A 19,725-nucleotide genomic window follows, 5' to 3' on the forward strand; every position below is an offset into this window, starting at 1 on the left:
TGAAGGTTAAAATGACATACCCCATGCCGCTTTGGTGTGTGTACACAGACCCTGGAACACTTAGTAACAACCCTGAGTGTGCCCTTGGAATCCCAGACCTGGCTGCAGGTGCCCTGGTGAGTGGTGGAAAGCACCGCTCCATTTGCTTTTTTGAATTTGCAGCTGTTGTACCGGTGTGTAAGTGATCCTTGTTGTGACTACCTTGTTTCTGATCACAGCAACGCTAACTGACTTAGAGTACATGTTTCTGCTATATTATTCTTTTTACCCTTTAAAAGGAATCACTGTCGAGGTACTGCCGGGGGTGGCACTTGTTTCCATCAAGAGATTTCTTATTTGCTCATACAGCTCCCACCTCTCTGTTCAAAATCAACATGGAACTCAGTGCTTTGGTGTACACTGTCTCCTTATCATCTCTCAGAAATGCTTTCTTGGTTTTTCCCTTGCCTAAGCACTTGGATTTTGCAGTTCAGAGTGTACTTAGCTTGTGACTTTTTCCCAAACTGGCCTCTTTGCCCCAATAACAATGTTCCATGAAAGCTGGTTCAACTTAGTAAATGATTACTGAGTGTCACCAACAAACCAGGGACCGTGGTTGACTTAAAAACAAGGAGGAAAACTAAGATGTGATCTCTGACCTCAGGAACTTCAGTCTCGGGGTGTGGTGGCACATACCTTTGATCTCAATGCTTGAGAGGCTGAGGCAGGCTGAGCTCTCTGAGTTCAAGGCCAGATTTCCCTATATAATGAGTTCTAGGCTATCCAGAGCTCCATAGTGACACCCTGTCTCAAAAATAAGTAAATAAAAATAAGTAAAAGAGAAAACTCTCAATTGTATTAGCAAGTTGGGGTGGAGGTAGGCAGGGATGGCAGCGGACACTTTGAACACCCTGGCAGGAGACAGACAATTGCATCCACAGTTCTGAGGAGGGAATCAAGTCTGTTCTACACTGAGATGTCTGGCTTTTGGAGGACAAAAAAAAAGCCTGTCAGCAATCAATATCCTAGAGTGAGGTGAGGACAGAGACAGGAATGAGTCAAGTATGAGTCACCCATGGCTCTTGCTCAGGCCCAGAGAGAACACGGCAGCTCTGAATCATGCCCTGGCGTGTTCTTAGCATGTACCCCAGTTCAGTAGGCTGGATGTACTCTTGTTCTGCTCTTCCTGGCAAAATGAAAAATAATTTTTGCATCTATCCACAAGAAAGCAGGACCTTCCACACAAGTGGAGCAGATAAGACTGAGAAACTCCCACGGGTCTCTAGACATTCTCACACCCTGCAGGCCCACAGAGGACGCAAAGTGTTTCACAGAGTTTTAGAAAGACTCTTTTTTTCCTAGATGAGGAAAAAAGTGATGCTCATTGGTGGTTGTGATGAGGGAAATGGAGGTCATGGGTAGCAACTGAGGGCCGGCGCTGCTCACTGTCATTACAGGGGCTCCCTTAAGTCTTTGTAACACCCATTGCAGGAAACACTTCAAGATCTCCTATTGCTAGGTCTCTGCTTCAGAGTCACTGTGAAGGGTGTGTGTCCTCCATAAGAGAGCAGAGCCCAGACTTGGTTGTTTTTGTGAAGCCCTTTCTCAGAGTGGGCCTACGGGAACAGCAGGCTAACTTTGGGGAAGGGAACCCAAGTGGTGGTGATACCAAGTAAGTGAGCTAAGGAACCTCTTCCACAAGTCACCCTTTGCTACACCTCCCTCATCTCTCCTCACCTCTGTGCTGGCCAACTCCTGACTCTGGGGCAGTGGAGTGCGCACACCATCCATCTGTGATATATCACTCACAAACAAGATTCTCAGATGGCCCTAAGCTTCAACTAGCCCTGCTTTCTCCTACCCTCTCTATCCGGCAGCTCCCCTTTTCTTTATAAAGCTTCCCCCCACCCACCATTCCTTGCTTGGTTTCACAGTGAAGAGTTGATCCCAGAAATTAGGGCTTGAAGGGATCTCGGGGACAGCTTGCTGCTGTGGCTGAGACAGCTTGGGGTCCTGGTCAACTCAGGGTACTGTGAAGCCCCCAGCCCCTTCCTCTCACCCTGAGCTCAGTGGAGCCACATAGCCCTTCATTAACAACTCTCAACCACAGCAGGAGGGTCAGTAGGGAGGCAGCAGCATGCCAGGGCCAAAGATGGCTGGAGTGGCCCCCTCGGCTTCGGCCTGCAGCCTAGGCTGTGGCTTCGGTGAGCTTTCCCGGCTCTGAAGTAGGCAGCTCTGTTTCCTCACGTCTTTCAAAAGTTGCAACTTTCTTCTCTGCTGATGTAGGACCCAAGGCCCTGTTTGAATCAAGGTCACCAGAAATAAAGAACACTGGATGGCCTTGGGTGCCTATCTCCAGGCTGTAAAGAGGATGGGATAAAAGCCTAGAGTCGCATGAAGGGCCTTTATCCCACCTGGAGCCTGCTCAGACAAGGTTTTGCAGGAATCAACCGGCTGGGTTGATAGTGGTGGTATTCGGGTATTCCTTCTATGCTGACAAGAGAGTGGTAGATTTTCAGGTTAACAGGGTTGTAGGATGAGGAACTCTCCAATACTCATTCTTGGTACGCATCCAACCCACTAGGCACCAGGACTCAGGGCTCTCTGACAAACCTAGACGTGTGGTCAGTGTTTCCCTGCACTGCTGCTCTAACACAGCAGGCCCAAGAGGAAAGGGAGATCCCAGGAGATGGGTTTCATCAAAGGCTTTCCTCACTGTGTACCTCGGGAGGAAACTACCAACTTACTTTTGGGAGAGGGACCAGCCTCCTTGTTCATCCGTGTGAGTACTGCAGAAAGGATCCTTGGGGAATTGTTGTGAACAGATTGAGTCAGGGAAGGACGTCCTACAGTGAGAGAGTGGAGTGGTCTGCACTCATTAACGGAGTCCTTTACTGAGTTGGAGTAACTGTCGGCATGTCAGGTCTAATGAGGCTGGGCTGAATAATGGATAAGGGTTCTGCTTCAAAGGACAAATATCCAAATTTAGAGAAAAGATTTTCCTCTTGTCAGGTTTCTGAAGACCTTTTCTTCTTGGCAAGCACAGAGTCTAACCTACTGCCCACTCTGTGTCTGAGACACGTACCATCTCCTATCCACTCAATGACATCTTTTCTTGTAGACCACAGATTCCCAGCCAGGATGCTAAGGAATCCTGGACAAAAATGGCTCTCCTTTGCCTACAAGAAGCTTTACCCCTTTCTCCATGTAAATCATGAAGGGAATTATAATAATATATTATTATTAGCTCTCTTTACAACATGCCTGGCATGCCAATGACTGGGCTATGTCCTTCTTAGAGCTGTGTGCTCATCCATCCAAGTGATAGGTAATTGATATTAGACCTATTTTATAGATACAGGAAAAGAGACTTGGGGTGTGTACCCAAGATCACAGGGCTCAGAAAAATGGAACTAAGGCTGAGTTAAATCTACTCAACTATAGAATTTATTATTACTCATACCACTGCCCAGCTGCCACCATCCCACCTGTACTGTGTCAAGGAAGACCCCCATACCTCAAAAGCCACCTGGGTGTAAATTTTCCCTTCCCCAGGTGAGGAGGTTTGGTCCAACCTTTGTGCATCTTAATCCTGTGCCATAGTAGCCATGGCATAGTGACTCGGCATTTCTGGGGGCATAAGTAGAGTCATACTTGTATTAGCAAGATGCAGGTACGTAAGAGAAGAAAACAGAAACATTAGGAGACTGTTCATTGGCTATTAACCTACAAAGAAAGAGGAATTAATATTAAAACCATGAAATGGGCCACATCAAAGTTTTGTGCTCTAAGAGGCTCTGAGTGGTCATGGGCAACTACCCAGTCGGAGGACAGGTATTTGTACTGTGCTGTACCAGGGTGGGGGCACAGGTAGCAGGCCAGCTCACCTGGGGGAGTGGAACAAGACTCCAAGTTTATCCAAGTAAGTGATGACCTTAGGAAGTCCTTCTGCTTTCTTAGATGGTGAACCAGTGGTTCCTGAACTAATTTTTGTGTGTTTCCTCATAAGATTTGGTTGACTTGGATTCTAGATTCCCAGCCATTGGCTTAATGATGTATTTTCTAAGATAGTCGCCAAGGGGAATTAACCTTTCCTTCATTACAGGGATAGACTCTTTTGTGGTTTCTAGATCTTTACCAGAGAGGAAATTGTGACTAAGTGTGACAAAAGATTTATTTTTACTTTTGTTATCATTTAGTTTCATAAAAGATGATGGATTAAACTTCCCAAAGATAGTGAACTTTGGACACACTCCTCAGAAACTCCATACTCAGCTGAGAGATGAGGAGGAACATAAGGCCTATATAGTGCCCAAAACAATTACAAAATTTGGAACACTAGACCCTACAGAAGTTAAATGGACATAACAAAAGAATATAAATACTAGGACTGCACTGAACAGAGAGTCTTTGGAGGGTTGACCCATGCAATAGCCATTTAAGGAACAACCCTAGTATGGCAACCATTATGTTAGATGAGAGGGAGGGAGGGAGGGAGGAAGACAGGAAGTGCAAGGTCTCTACCTCCAGGATCACAGTTTAAACAGACAGTTACGGTCCAGGGTTCCCAGATTCTGGGGAGGCACAAACAGGTTACAATGAATACAAAGGGAGGCAGGGCCAACCTCTTATCCAGAGTGCCTTGTGTTCACATTCATCCTCCGGCCACTGTCTCTATGAGGACAGAGTTTTGCTCTTTCGGTTTCACACTGCTGGACCCCAGCACAATGCCTGGGATGTAGGCATCACCAAACAAATGACTATTAAGAGTGGGGAATATGGGTCGGGGATTTAGCTCAGTGGTAAAGTGCTTGCCTAGTAAGCACTGGGTTCGATCCTCAGCTCAAAAAAAAAGAGTGGGGAATGCCTCCTGGGCCAACAGGGTGATTCAGTGGGCTGGGGTGCTTGTCCTCTGATTCTGTGACCTGAGTTCAATCCCTGGAACCCACATGGTAGAAAACGAGGTGACCTCTGAAATTAACTGTCCTTTGACCTTCACACGTGTCCCAATGGCACATGCATGCACACACATGCACACATACACACACACACACACAAATACACACATACAAATACACACACACACAAATACACACATACACATACACACACACAAATACACAAACACATACACAAATACACAAACACACACACACATACACACACACACATACACACACACACACACACACACACATACACCCTTTTCAAAAGTGCCTGCTAGATGGAGAGGAAATCACTGTTTAAAACGTTGATTTGGGCATTAGTAAGACTTCTCCAACAGAGAAAATTGTTCGGCCTTTAAAACAGGGAGATTATAGAGTCCACCCACATGGAATATAGTGCAGCAGAGAGTAGAAACTTAGATTTCCCAAGGGGCCAGATTCCCTTTGCCGGTGGGGGAGCTTCCCATCTCTCCAGGGAAGGCTCCTCCTCCTGTGTGTGTTTGCGCTCATGCTTTATCAAGGGCCTCTTCCCTTGGTCAGTTTACCTAGATTAGAAAGCCCACCATATTTCTGGAGAGCCAGAGCTTAGAGGCAAAAGGATAAAAATGTCTGTAATGAAGAAACAGGACAAATGGGTTTTAGCAGAAAAAAAAAAAAAGAAGAAGAAGAGGTGTGATCATAAAGATGTGATGTCTGTGTGTCCATCTGAGGGACCACAGAAAAAGAGGTACACTGAGGAAATGTAGCCCCTGGGATTAGACTCATCTCTGAAATGTGCCGGAAACTGTGGAAGGAAGCTCAAGAATGTATGTTTGGGAAAGCCTTTCAAGCTGACACTGTTCCTGGCAGGTAAACCTGTTGGGAAGATGCCATCCTGTCTGTGTGTGCAGATCCCCGAGGCTGGGTCTGCTGGAGGGGGCACAAGCGGATGCAGCTCAGCTGCCTAGGTGCAATTGTGGGAAGGAAATGAAGCTGTTTCGTAATGATTAGAAAGAAACAATTAGCACCAGCGAGGCCCCTAATTGTGGCCGCAGGAGTGAATAGGAGAACAAGCGGATTCAGAGCAGAGAGAACCTAACAGGGAAAATTAGACTTAGCTTAGAATGGAAGAGTTTAATGTCCTATAGCTAGAGAAGGCACACCCAAAGACCCAAATAAACACACACACACACACACACACACACACACACACACACACACACACACACACACGAGATATTAATGAATAGTAACATTAACCTTAAAAGGTAAGCTTGAGAAGCACTGGCTTACTTTATTGTAAGAGCACTCAGACTTTAAAATGCTGGTGTGCGTTATCAGTCTTCAGAACTAGAATACATTACATACTTTCTATACTTCCTGGGCATTGGATTCTTTTTTTTTTTTTCCACACACATTTAGAAGGACGGAGGCTCTGTGGCATCCTCACTGAGAGTTTGTCCACACTGTTCCCAGACTTTAGGGTTTGTACCCCATATGGCCAGTCCTTATCGTGGAACTCGCCAAGAAGAGGCAGAGCTTCCTCCTGGCTTCCTGGCTAGGCAGCACCCTTGTGGATCTGTTGGGATGACTGTAGTCTATGCGCATGCTCAGGAATGACAGACATCTCTTAGGGAGGGCCCTCCTACACCCTATCCTGCCACTCAGCTTGCCAATGTTTTCCACATGTTACCAGTGCCATCTTCCCTCAAGATGCATTTCCTACCAGGCACGATGGCACATATCCGTAGTCCCAACACTCAAGAAATTGAGGCAGGAGGTTCATGAGTTCAAGGCCAGCCTTGGGCTACAGAGCAAGGCTCTGTCAGAAAAGAAAACAATGTATACTTTAAAAATCATGTTGCAACTAATCCATGGCTCCTCACATTCTTCCAAGTTGCCTCTTACATCTCCAGTTGCCTCTTACATTCAGAAGTCAGAATGGGTGCCTACCTTTCAGGAAAGCCCCACTGGCTTCAGGGTGGTTGATGGAAAGGTCTGAGACTATTCCTGGGGGAAATTATCAGTAGTGAGACTTTTCTTTCATCGAAGGAAGGCTGACTTGAGGGAGACTGGTAAACTGAGGCAGGAGGCAAGTGCCCCATCCAGGCCCGTCCAGCCCAGGTTGTTCTTGTAAAGCCCCCTTCTACTGTGTGTTATCTGGTAGCTTCACTAAGCTGACCTTTGGTTCAGGGACCAGACTGGCTGTGCGCCCACGTGAGTACGACCATGCCAACAACCAGAGTAAGAAGGCCAGATGACCTGTTAGTGTAATCTCTAGCAAACTTGGGGTGCACAAAACATCATTTCTTATTTCCACAGGCTTTTGTGGTGGCCAAAAGTATTCCCAGTTCTCATACTGAAGTCAGAAAGGGGCCAAGAAGAGCCAAGTGAATATGAAAATCTGAACAGAATAATTTATAGGGAAAAGAAATAAAAGAATTGCAGATACTCAATGCTTTCAAGCGAAGCTGATAAGATCAGCACCAGATAACCTGAACATTCAGAAAATTAGCTAAGTGCCCTTGGGGAGGAAGGGACGGGTTAATGGCAAACACAAATTCTCCTGGGTTAGCTAATGAGTGTGGTAACGGGACAGGATGGCAGTTCACAGAGGCTTTTCTCAGAACTGAGTTGAGTCCCAAAACCCTCGCCCAAGGGTGAAAATGACTGAGCCCTGTGAATGGCCAGTGTACTGCATGCTATCATAAGGATAGGGCAGAAGATGGACAAGGAGGATGACGGACTGGGGTAAATTAAGCCCCACCTTCACCAACTGTATTTAACACTTTCAGCAACAAACTGATAGGAGCACATCAGAACGTGAGATGCTGCCCGCCATAACAAGAAACCCTCGCTGAAAAGTGTCTAATACATCTGTGGTCCTGTTTTCATGGCCTTGCCATACTAACTGTCTACTATTGTAAAGAGAGGGCAGCAGCTTCCTTGGTAAATAGAAATTGTAAGAAGCCAAGAACTTCAGGACAGTTTAGGGTAGTGTCCTGAGACCCCAGTGGGCTCTAACAGAGTGGTATCACAAAGGCTTCTTCAGAGACCTTACCGAGAGTGGGAATTCAGCTCTAGTCCCAAACTAATCTTTGGAGCAGGGACCAAATTAAGCAATCCGCCATATATGGAGAATGAGGCAAGGCTAGAAGGCACAAGTCCTTCCTCTTCCTCTCTGTCCAAGACACAAGTCCTTTCTTCTTGCAGGATCTTAAATGATTCTAGAAAGAACCTATCCCACTCAGCACTAAATACTGGGGAAACGTTATCTTCACACTGATCCCTTGGCAATCATGAGGTGGGTGATAATCTAGATCCTTCAATTGGAGGATCCAAGGTACTGCTGCTCCGGGAGCTTTGATCTCCTGAGTTATACTGAATTTATGGAAATTACAGTAGAACTGGGCAGGAGGAAAGGACTACTCATTGAACAGAGACAGAATTGCAGTATAAGGCAGCAGAATGGTGAAGTCTTCAGACTGACTGACGGTGCTGTGTGGGACCAGAGCATCTTCTGTCTGTGGACTAGGTGGGTCTCCTGAGCTTCTGTAAAGGCATTACCTGCAGTGTGAGTTCTGGAGGACTGGGAGGTAAATTAACATTCGGGAAAGGGACCCGAGTGGCGGTTCTATCTGGTGAGTCATCCCAAGTGGTACCATTGGCAACCCTGTAGGTCAGTGTCATTAATCCTTTCCCTGGAGATGGCCATGGTTACTATGGCAGGGTGAGGCTTATTGGGGGTATTATACTAATTGTTTTACAGAGGTCTGCAAAGGGGGAAGGCATCACTATCAATCTTAAATATCTGTGTTTCTCTAGGTCAAACTCATTAAAATATGACTTTACTCATTCAATGGACACTTTTAAATGCCTTCTAAGTAGCTATCACTCTAGATAATGTTAGGCTGAGAATAAAAAAGCCTAAGATAGATGTCTGACCTGTCCCCAAACAGCATAAAAACTAGCCAAAGCTTGAGAACACTGTACATTTAACAACCTAACGAACAATTTCAGTGTCGACAACTGGTGGTGTGAATAAAAAAAATTCAGATGGGTTCAAGTCCTGGTAGAAGGTGCCCTAGACAGAGGCTCTTTTCTGTGCAGGAAAAGGTTTGTTGAGCCTTGACAGATTGATAAGATCTGTACAGGGGGCAGGGAGGAGGGAGGAGGGAGGAGGAAGGAGGGAGGAGGGAGGAGGAAGGCAGAATTCCAGCAGAGGGAAACAAGAAAGAAGATCCGCTCTTGGAATAAACCAAGCACAAGCCTTTTGGCTTGTGTAGGCAAATCTGATAATAAAAAGGGACTAAAATAACAAACCAAAAAAGAGATACTAGCCAGGCGGTTGTGGCCCACACTTTTAATCCCAGCACTTAGAAGGCAGAGGCAGGTGGATATCTGTGAGTTCAAGACCAATCTGGTCTACAGAGTGAGATCCAGGACAGCCAGGGCTACACAAAGAAACCGAAGACAGACCAGAACCTTCCAGAGAATACAGAAACTAGGACCAGGGCCAGCCACAAGAAAACTGAGAATCCAATTTAGAATGCAGTCTAGGGTGAGAAGAGACAGATCAGTTCTTTCCATGGGTGGCCAGGGACTCTCCCCTCTCTGTCTTCATGGGACTCTGGGAGAGTTCACCCCAGCCTCCGAGGAAGACAACCACGTGTTTCTCTGTAAGGAGGCATTAGGAGAGTGTGCAGATAGATTGGTCATTTTCCTGAAAAGCCTGTGGCACTGTTTCCTGACGCTATCCAAACCTGAATGGGGTCCACATCCACGTCGTTAACTCTCATTTCTGAGTTCCCAGTGCTTAACTACAGGGCACAGATTTAGTGACGAGGGCGTTTTCCACCACTACAGTGCCCCTGGGGACCTACAGGCTAATATGTTCAGACGTGGCCTTCTGTATTCGTTTTGAATTGTGATGACAGGTTAGGATCCAGAACAGCTGAACTTACAGTTGAAAAATTGATCCAGTCCTGCTAAAGTGACCTCTGATGCCATTCAGTGGTAAAATGTCTTTTTCTTATGAGGTAGAATAGGGTGTCTCTCACCACAGGCCTCTGAGAGACAGAACACCAAAGACCTCCCATTAAAGATAATTTGTTTCTGATTTTCAGGGGGAAAGGTAAGGTGGCTGTAGGTATCTATGGAGCCAAAAATGAAAGGGACTAAAAACTAGGGAATTCCTGTCCAGCAGCCTTCTCTGTCTGAAAGGGGCCAAAGCTCTGTGTCTGACCATGGCACCCACCCAGCTCTGCTGCTCCACGGGCAGCATCAGCATCAGGCTCCAGGCAGCTCTGTCTTAACCCAGCATCCTAGAGCTATGCTGTGATTTCTTTGGTTCAGGATCCAGCTGGAAGCCTGCATCACTAAGGCCACCCTGGTTGTCTCAGTGAGCAGAGAGCATCACCCAGATCTGAAAAACTTCCATGCATAGTGAAGAGCTGTGGGAGAGGGGAGCACAGGACAGGATGTTCTGGTCCCATCCCTGCTGGAAACTCTCTAGGTGGTCTGTTGTATTAAATCCTTCCGGCCAGCCTCTGCTTCCTCCTCTGAAGGTGGAAGGAGTAGGGAAACTAGAACCTCAGTGAGAGTCACATTAAAAACAAAATCCCTCAGAAAAAGTAAAGAATTGTCTCAGCACTGAGGAGAAGCCTCCAGTAGCCCCTGCTTCCTGGAATAATAAGGAGACAGTGTGATTGGTTTGCTCAGTAGTATGTTTTCATGGTGAAACCCTGGCACACTTGTTCAGTGCTGTGCAGTTGATTAGGTTCATTTGACTTGGAGAAATATTCATTTCTCAGAACAGCCTGGTTGGAAAGGTGGGTAAAGGAGCATGTCCACTTTATACGTGAAAGTTCTTAGACTTCAGCCGCCCGTTGACCTAATCAAGGCCATCGGAAGTAAATTACAGAGTGAAAACTTGGATGTGGGTATTTTGGTTTGTTACTCAAAACGTTTATCAATGACAGAGAAATCGCCTGGTGATGTGATAGATTTTTTTTCCAACTTAATGTCTAAATAGCTCAGGCCTGCATTTCCTGCCAGTGTCCAGCCTACTTGGGGGATAGCACTCTAGAGGGACATCTTGGTCCCCTGGGCCCTTTTTTCTAAGCTTGTTTGCATCCTGCCAGAGCAAATTTGTTGACTAGACTTCCTGAGGTTTTGAAGATGCTGTTAAGTTGAAGAATGACAAGATGGTTTAGTGGCCCCACCTTTCTGGGTTTCCAGAATGCCAGACGGGACCTCATGGAAAGTGACTACATACTGAGAGCTTGAGATCTTGGCCAAGACTCAGGACTTGTGCATGTCCCTAAGCCCCAGTCTATCATGAACAGCTGGTTTCTAAGATGTCACTTCTGGTATAAAGCCTCAGAACAATACCAGCTAACCCAGAGAGTTCTGCCCTTGCCTTTCACTGGGTTCTGAGTTCTGGCCTAGGTTAGGATACAAAAATTTAAAAATAAAACATTTTAAAAAATTTTTAAAAAAAAAAAAAAAAAAGATCATTCTAACATCAGTCCTCTTGGCCCACAGATATCAAGGACCCAAAACCAGCAGTGTACCAGCTGAGAGATCCTCAATCCAAGAATAGTAGCATCTGCCTGTTCACCGACTTCGATTCTCAAATCAATGTGTCAAAGGACATGGCATCTGAAGTGTTCATCTCTGACAAGACTGTGCTGGACATGAAGTCTATGGACTCCAAGAGCAACGGAGTGATTGCCTGGAGCGACCAAAATAGTCTCAACTGTAAAGATGCCATCAGAGAGAATGCCTCCTACCCCAGTTCAGGTGAGTGCTGCCCAATGCTATCTCCTTTCTCCTCTCTCCTTTCAGGAGAAGCCCAGCTCACGTCTGTGGTGTCTAAAAGCTGCTTTGGGTCATGCACTCATCAGTTGTCATCAGAATCCATATCCTGTTTTACTAAGGAGTACTGAGCCCTGTCCCAGCAGGCCACAAATGCCCTGGCCCTAAAGCAGACAAGAGAACATGATACAGGGCATTGGCCCAGCATTGGTCTTGCTATTCTGAGGTCTCACACCTTCCCGTCTTTGTTTGGGCCACTTGCCCTCTCTGAGCTCTCAGGCTCAGTTTCCATGCCCTTCCTGCCCTCCCCAGCGGCCTGCCCTGATTTCTCTGTCTGCCAAGAGTGTGAGGGTACACAGTCTCAGATGCTGGAGTGACATAAGAAGTCAGAGGAGGAGGCTGCCCTAGGGAACACCATTCTAATCAAGGAAGACCATCTCTCAGCATGTAAATTACGTCAGGCTGTAATTAATATATGCATTAACTCAGAGGTGAGGAAAGAACCACCTCAGGGAAGGGCTCTGAGGAAACGCTACAACTTAAAGGTTAAGAAGGGACCAGCCATGCCCAGGCCAGAGAGGACCCTGTCAAAGCCCAAGAAAGGAGAACGCTGAGAACAAGGAAAAGCTGCAGGAAATGAGTTAGAAGATGTAAAAAGGGCCAGATCATAGGTGGAGGCAAAAGGATCATAAGTTCAAAGTCACCTTCACCTACACAGCAAGTTCAAGGCCAGCCTGGACTACCTGAGACTCTGTCTCCAAAAACAATTCAATAAAATAAAATATAAGGCTGATTGCTGCATGGAGGGTGGATTGTAGGTCCAGCAGAAGAAAGAGAATGCAGGAGAGGGATGATGGAGTCCCTACCAGGTGCTGGTAGGGATGATGGAGTCCCTACCAATAGGGACTCCAGTGGTCAACACTACTTAGGCTTCAAGGTCAGAACCATACAAAGAACTAAAAACAACGAGGCGTCAAGGAAGGAGGCAGAGCGTCTGAGTCAGTGGGACTAGATACGCAGTAGGGGATAACAAAGGAAAACAATGGGATTCAGAACTTCTTGGAATACATGAAAATATATGGCCCTAGTCACTGTGAATATGTCCCACTGCCTTCATTGGTCTCTGGACTGAAACCTGCCCAAGTCCAGGCACTATTTTGACTTTGTGGTCTGTCATGCAGCGTATACTTTGTACAGCCAGCATTTGTTGAAAGAATGAAAGGGTGCCCAGGAATCGGGGTATCAGTCCTTTGCGCTATTAGGTGCCCCTGGGCACTATGTCCCCCCAGTCCTCTCCCAAAGAATCACAGAAAAGTCACATGGTTTAGACTCTAAGAAAACGTCTCTGTTTTCCTCTTTAGACATTCCCTGTGATGCCAAATTGATAGAGAAAAGCTTCGAAACAGGTAAGAGAAGGAGCTGCCCAATGTTGCATGATGCAAGGGGGAAGCAATGAGCCCACAATTACCCTTGGTGCACGGGGGGAAGAGAAGGGGTAGATCTGGGAACGGGAGCAGCACTTCCAACCCTAGTCCCAGCTGCCCGTGCTCTGTCTTGAGTCCCTCCAGCATGGTTAACTTCATCTCCCATTCTCTGTTCTGAGCAAGATGTGTCTTCAGTCCCACCAGGCCAGTGAGGCACTCCCAGGCCTCTGTAATAGGTCCTTGGTAAGGACAACTAAAGAAAGCAGCAGTGGAGTTTGTGAGTCCTTTCAGAGCAGCCCTGAGCTAACCATGTCACTCTGAGGACTCTGACCCTCTAGAAGCTCCTTTCTAGAAAGGCCTAGAACTCACAGGGCCTCAGGCAAAGGTCTTGTCCCAGTGGAACCTCCCAACTGAGCCATCACTACTGTGGTCTCACTAAGGGGCCCAGGCCCACAGGGTTGAGAAGGCATGTCGGGTTGGGGATTTAGCTCAGTGGTAGAGCACTTGCCTAGCAAGCGCAAGGCCCTGGGTTCAATCCTCAGCTCAAAAGAGAGAGAGAGAGAGAGAGAGAGAGAGAGAGAGAGAGAGAGAGAGAGAGAGAAAGACATGTCCTGAGCACCTACCCCAACCCCATGTCAAAGCCTGCAGGGCCTCAGAATAGTATATGGCCTAAGTCCTGTGGGTGGTTTTTCTCTTCAAACACAATGCTCTTGCCCTGGAGGATTACACAAATACCTTTGCCCTGGGATGTGCACAAAAGCTAGAACTGGATCTGGGAGCTGAAGTTACCCACATCCAACCTAACCATGGGTTAGGAACCATTGGGAAAGTCCATGGTGCCTGGCTGTACAGACCTCTCATGCACATACCCCTAATGGCTATGACCTCTTGGCTTTACAGATATGAACCTAAACTTTCGAAACCTGTCAGTGATGGGACTCCGAATCCTGCTCCTGAAAGTGGCTGGATTTAACCTGCTCATGACGCTGCGGCTGTGGTCCAGTTGAGGTGAGAAGTCGTCAGAGCTTGGAGAAGGGTTAGGGGATGGGGGTCCAGGCTAAGACCCAGCCCTGAGAGCAAACCACCTCCCATGGGAATTTGCTTTTAAATAAAGCAAATTTTTAAATACATTTTAAATAAGGTCTGGACCCTCGGACCTTTTCTATTACTTCCTGTTACGAGTTGTTGTTGTAATAGTAGCCTGAAGCGTGGTTAACAGAACACACTCCTTTTGGAATCCTCAGCTTAGCCACGCCTCTCCTCAGATATATGTGGAACAGCTCTGATTATCCTTATTTAGAAATGAAGGCAGTGAGGGCAGGTCACATCAAGAGCCACATAGCCAGTGAGTAGAGGAGGAGAGAAAGTCCAACTCTGACGCGTATGGACCACGCCTCTGGCCCCGTGTTCTTGGGCTCTTGCTCCTAGCAAGCTCTCTCAGCTCCATGCTTGAAGACACTATATTCGTTACCCCTAAGTCTGGCTGGAGTCATCATGCTTGCACCCTGACAAGGTCCCCAGTCACCTGGTACAGCCCCAAACAAAGTCATCCCCATCCCATTCCTGAGTCCTAGTGGTCGGTACCAAGCCTGACCTCTGCTCTTCCTCACTCCAGATCGGCAAGACAGAAAGAGGCTGAACTCCCAAGATACTTCCTCTTCACCCCCCCTCTCCTTCTTCAAGCAAAAAGGAGCCCTCCCACCCCATACCGAAGGCTCTGGGTCTGACTGGTTCACAATCCCGCCGCCGCTGACTGGATCTCCTGACTTTGGGATGGAGATTGCTGGTCAGCTGCTAAGAGCTACTGTACCTGCAGCTGCTGGCCATTCACAGGAAAGGCAGGGGCTGCGACTTCTCCTGGATATGAAGACCCCCCACTTTCCCACCCTCCACCACCCCTCCCCATCCCATGACAGATTCCCAGTAGAATCTCTTGGACCGCACACAGCTCCTGGAGAATGTTGTAAAGAACATGTTTTTGTTTTGTTTTGTTTTGTTTTAAGCATCCATAAAGAAATCCACATTACCCTTTCCTCAAGGTGTAGAAAAGATTACCTCATTGTCTAGACCTTCCCTGCTACCGTGTGTATCTGAGCCACATTGTGTATCGTCCTGCTGCCCATGACTTCATTAAAGATGACTCAGAAGAGCAGAAACTGTGATCCTATTTGACTGGGTTTGGTGGGGGCATTTTCACGCTGCTTATCACCAGCTAGGCAGAGAGAAACCGAAGTACGAGGACATCACGCAGCCCAGCCTCTTCTCGGAATGAACTCTTAAAAATTCCACTAAGCAAGCTGTGCCAAGGGCCAGAGAGCTCCTTTTACAAGTGTGTGTCCCAGCTCATACCACACCTCAGAGCCACTCATAACCGGCCCACACCATGGGGGAGCGGTGTCCTAACTTGTAGCTGAAACTTACCAGACAAGAATGACAAGTATCCCCAACATTGTCACCCACTGGCTCCTGCCCTCCAGGGACACTTTGCTTTCACACTCAGAATGACTTGTTGCTGAAACTATGTTTTACCCTATAAACCTATGGTCGGGACTTGGCCAAGGAGCGCAGGTGTCCTAAACTCTCACCTCCAGCAGAAGTGAGAGACCCTGGGGCCTCCCAGCACACCTCTCTCTGCCCAGCCTCTGCTGTCAGCCTCCTTTCCCCAAGGGTGGGAATTCTGATGGGAATACACTTCAGAGACCAATGAACAACTGCCTGTTCAAGACCAAAAAGGAGTACTTACTAATCCCCAGGGCTCCCCCCACCACCCGATCCTTGCACCATGCGAGCCAGAAATACCCAAATCCTCCCAGAAGTAACCCAGGCTGCTGCTTCTCAGAGAGATGGGACTACCAGCTTTAGTGGGTGAACGAGGCACGCCCCTCCCTTCTATGAGCTTCTGGGTCACCCACCATCTATATGAAGTGTCAGGTGGGACTGGGCGCTACCCACAGCAAAAAACCCATGTCCTGGCTGCCCCTGATTAGAGTGACCACAGAATCCCATTATTTCCAAGCTAGCCTACACAGAAGCCTTTTAAGATTACTGAAGGGGAAGGCCTCGGGGGACACCCACCATGACAGGGCCACCCTCACACATGGGAGGAGGGGCTGCAAGGCCTCTTCCCAAAGCCCCTCCTCATCTGTCTGGCACGATGCCAGAGAACTACTACTGGGAATTTCTTTTAATTAAACCATTCTCTTCCCTGTATTAAATGAAAATGCCCCTGGGAAGGTTAGTAGAGCAAGCCTTTATCAACCATTAAAAACTTAGGGCAAATTAGTTTGTCTTTTTTCCAATCCTAAAGTGGTAATTCACTTTGTGCTTAAAAAAAAAAAAAAAAGATCCAGGCAAAGAAAGTGTGGGTGGTTGGGGAAGTAGGCATGCTCCTGAAAATCGGCTGTGGTTATGCAGAAGCTGACCTTGTGGGCATGGGGCAGAGTAAGAAGCTTGGAAGACAGTATAGGGGCCAAAGACAGACAGACCCTCTCCGCTAGACCTGTAAGAGGCCCAGGCCTCTGTTGAACCACACTAGCCCAGTGCCATCAGACTGCACCATCTAGGAGTCACTAGAACCCTAAGGTTACCTGAGGACCATAGTGAGGTGATGTGGCAGGGGGCTGAAGATCCACCCACACCCCTGGGAGTAAGGCTTCCTCCTTCCAGGCCAAAGCCAAGCTAGGCTGTGACAAGGCCCAGGCAGGCAGGAGGTCATCAAGAGATCAGGGTCACCTTCACCCCCAGAGAAATGTCCACCCAATCAGAACAGGAACATCCCCTCACAGCTGGGGCTAAGTCTCCACAGGGGCTGAACAAGTGTCACGAACAGGCAGAGACTCCCTCGTGGCGGGTTTAGGCTGACCACTGCTTAGTCTAGAAGGGAAGGGGCTCCTGCAGAAACCTGAAGTCATGACAAAGAGACAGTGTTCACACAATGGTCATAAGCTGCTGCTGCATCTTATCCAGCCTGGAGCAGCTCACAGAGGGAAGGCACCCATCCCCAGTAAACATCTTGCCAGGGCCAGTTGTAAAGTGGATGCCTCTAGAGTCCAGAGTCCAGACAAACGCCGGTTCCCTCAAGGGCTTTACGTAGACCAGCTCTGGCGGCAGAAAAAATGGACCCTTCACATCCCAAGGCTAGAACTGTGGAAGGTGTCTTGAAATTCCCCCCAGATAGTTGCCTCCCAAGTGCAGCTGGAGTCACAGGCAGGCAGGAAACAGGCAGGCTGGACAGGCATGCGCTATGGAACATCCAGGTTGGAGCTTCAGCTCTGACCACTCGGGCAGCCTTCTGAAGCTTAAAGGTTTGTTCTGTCTCGTTTTGGTTCCGGGTACACCATAAAGTTCAACTCCCAAACCTCACGTGAAACCCTCATCCCGCTTATCCAGGGACATCTTGGCGGGGAAGTGTGCTGGACGGCGTGTGTTCCTTGGGAACTCACTCATCAGTGTGTCCTCGTGCTGGGTACCAGCACCCAACAGACACCGACAGATGAAGCAGTGAGGCCCCACACCATTAGTCACTGGGGAGGGGATGGGCTCGAGAGGGAAGAAGGATGAAATCAATGGAGGAAGTGGCCAGGGGAGCCACCGTTTCAGCTTTTCAAGGAATAGAGTAACCTGGCAAAAACTATCAGAATAATGAAAACTTGAGAGGTGATAGCCTCTTGATGAGGGCCCCCACGAGGGCAAGCATCCATCGTCCCACTGAATCCTGGAGGACACTTACTAGGAAACACAGGCTTCTAAAATTCTCAGCTTGGGTTGGGGATTTAGCTCTGTGGTAGAATACTTGCCTAGCAAGCGCAAGGCCCTGGGTTCGATCCTCAGCTCCGAAAAAAAAAAAAAAAAAAAAAAAAGCAATTTAAGTCTCAGCTCTGGTTATCCATGACCACTGACACCCAGGGCCAAAGGTCACTTGATGTCCACTTCAGCTTTTCCTGTGACCCACACTAATCCCCTCAACCTACTTCCCTGGGACAGCCTGTTGGTAGAAGGGCTTTTGGCTTCCTTAGTACAAGGCGGGAAAGGCTATGTCCCGCCACCCTGCCCTGGACAGGAAGTGAAGGCTGCTTCTGCCCACACATAGCTAAGGCTGGTTCTCCAAGGGATACTGCCTGAGAGAGTGTGAGAGACCTGTCAAACACCATGACTCTTGCTAATGCCTATGCTGGCTACTGGGGCAGTGGGGCAGTCGGAAGGACCACCAGCCCCTGCTTTGTGTAAAGGCCGCATGAGCAGCACAGCCAGCTTCGGGGCCTCTTTTCACCCAGACACGTAAGGCACAGGATCTTCTCCAAGGATCACACAGACAGCTGCACCCTGGAGTGGTAAGCCGGTCAGACACGGACTGAATCAATAGCCAAAAGTAGAACAGGAAATGGAAAGAGTTTCCCACTTCCCTCCAGGTGTTTGGGGCTGAACAGCCTCCTCCCATTTCCGTGACGTCATGGTTGCTGACAGGGGCAAACAGGGCACCCTTTGAAGCTCTCCCGCAGAAGCCACATCCTCTGGAAAGAAGAGTTAAAAATACAGAGTCGGAGATAGCATCTCTCCAGGCCACGTGCCCAGAAGAGGTAGGCTGGGCCGTTAGACCGCAGCCCAACCACAGGTGCAGAAAAGCAGGCCACCTAGCACACGGGGAGGGGCCCGCAGGCCCGGGGTCGCAGGGGAGGGGCCCGCAGGCCCTGGTGCTAACACTCCTGCCCAACAACCGGCTGGGGAGGCGCTGCTGCTCCACTCCCCAGAAGTCTCCCTCCCCTGACCTCTACTGCCCCCAAATTAGACCATTCTGTATACTCAGTGCAAGGGAGAGAGCCTACGTCCAGCCCACCTGGCGCTGGACGGGATACGAAGCTGCATCTGCCCACACCCACTCCTCCGGCTGCTTCCCCAAAGGACACCTTCCATGAGAAGCCCCATACTTTCTCGTTCCCGCTCCAGACTGAGACTCAAGTGTCACAGCCCTGGTGGACATCTGTCTTTCAGGGTCCAAGGAAGCCACAGAGCCTGAGACCTGAAAACCTTCCGTCTTGGGTGTCCCACTCTGTTGTAGTGTCCCAAGGTACCCACACGGGGGCAGCAGTACTCCACCAAAAAAGGCTGCTTCTCCCTTGGTCTATTTTTTTTCTGGATAAGGAAAACCCACAGCCTAGGGAAAAACGCTTTCCAAGAGGAAATACAAAGGGCAGGTGACTTCCATTTCACAAGCTCCTGCGCTGTGCCGGCCACTGACTGCACCAGACTCCAGACTTGTGTGCTCCTGTTACTGGGCGCAGAGTCTAGGGTCAGGTCCTCAGGCAGCAGGGGGCACTGCCTGCCCAGGTTTATGAGACCCACCTACAAGAGGACCCCAGAGAGATGCCACCCTGCTGGAAGCCAGGAGGGCACAGCAGATGGAATTTGGGAACCTGGCTGGCCCAGGATCCATGACTTCACTCCTCCTAATCTGTAATGCCACAGCCTCTGTTTCCCACTTTGTACCAACATTCTCTCTTAGGTAGTCTGGAAACCAAGGCTTTCTTCACACGGGATACCTGTCAGGGGGCAGGCACAGTGCTCCAGGGACTCTGTGACTC

At 48.4% G+C, this 19,725-nt stretch overlaps 1 gene segment (V, D, J or C); it reads left to right on the forward strand.

Annotated features, from left to right (window-relative positions):
- LOC118591330 overlaps positions 1–15,293 on the forward strand; it is a 698,773-nt gene extending 683,480 nt beyond the window's left edge. Inside the window, 4 exon segments of the C gene segment in view lie at positions 11,451–11,708; positions 13,085–13,129; positions 14,048–14,155; positions 14,763–15,293. Of these exon segments, the coding sequence occupies positions 11,451–11,708; positions 13,085–13,129; positions 14,048–14,154 (410 nt within the window).
- The last annotated feature ends 4,432 nt before the right edge of the window (positions 15,294–19,725 follow it).

This window comes from Onychomys torridus, chromosome 9, assembly GCF_903995425.1.
Source record: "Onychomys torridus chromosome 9, mOncTor1.1, whole genome shotgun sequence".
Classification (NCBI taxonomy): Eukaryota; Metazoa; Chordata; class Mammalia; order Rodentia; family Cricetidae; genus Onychomys; species Onychomys torridus.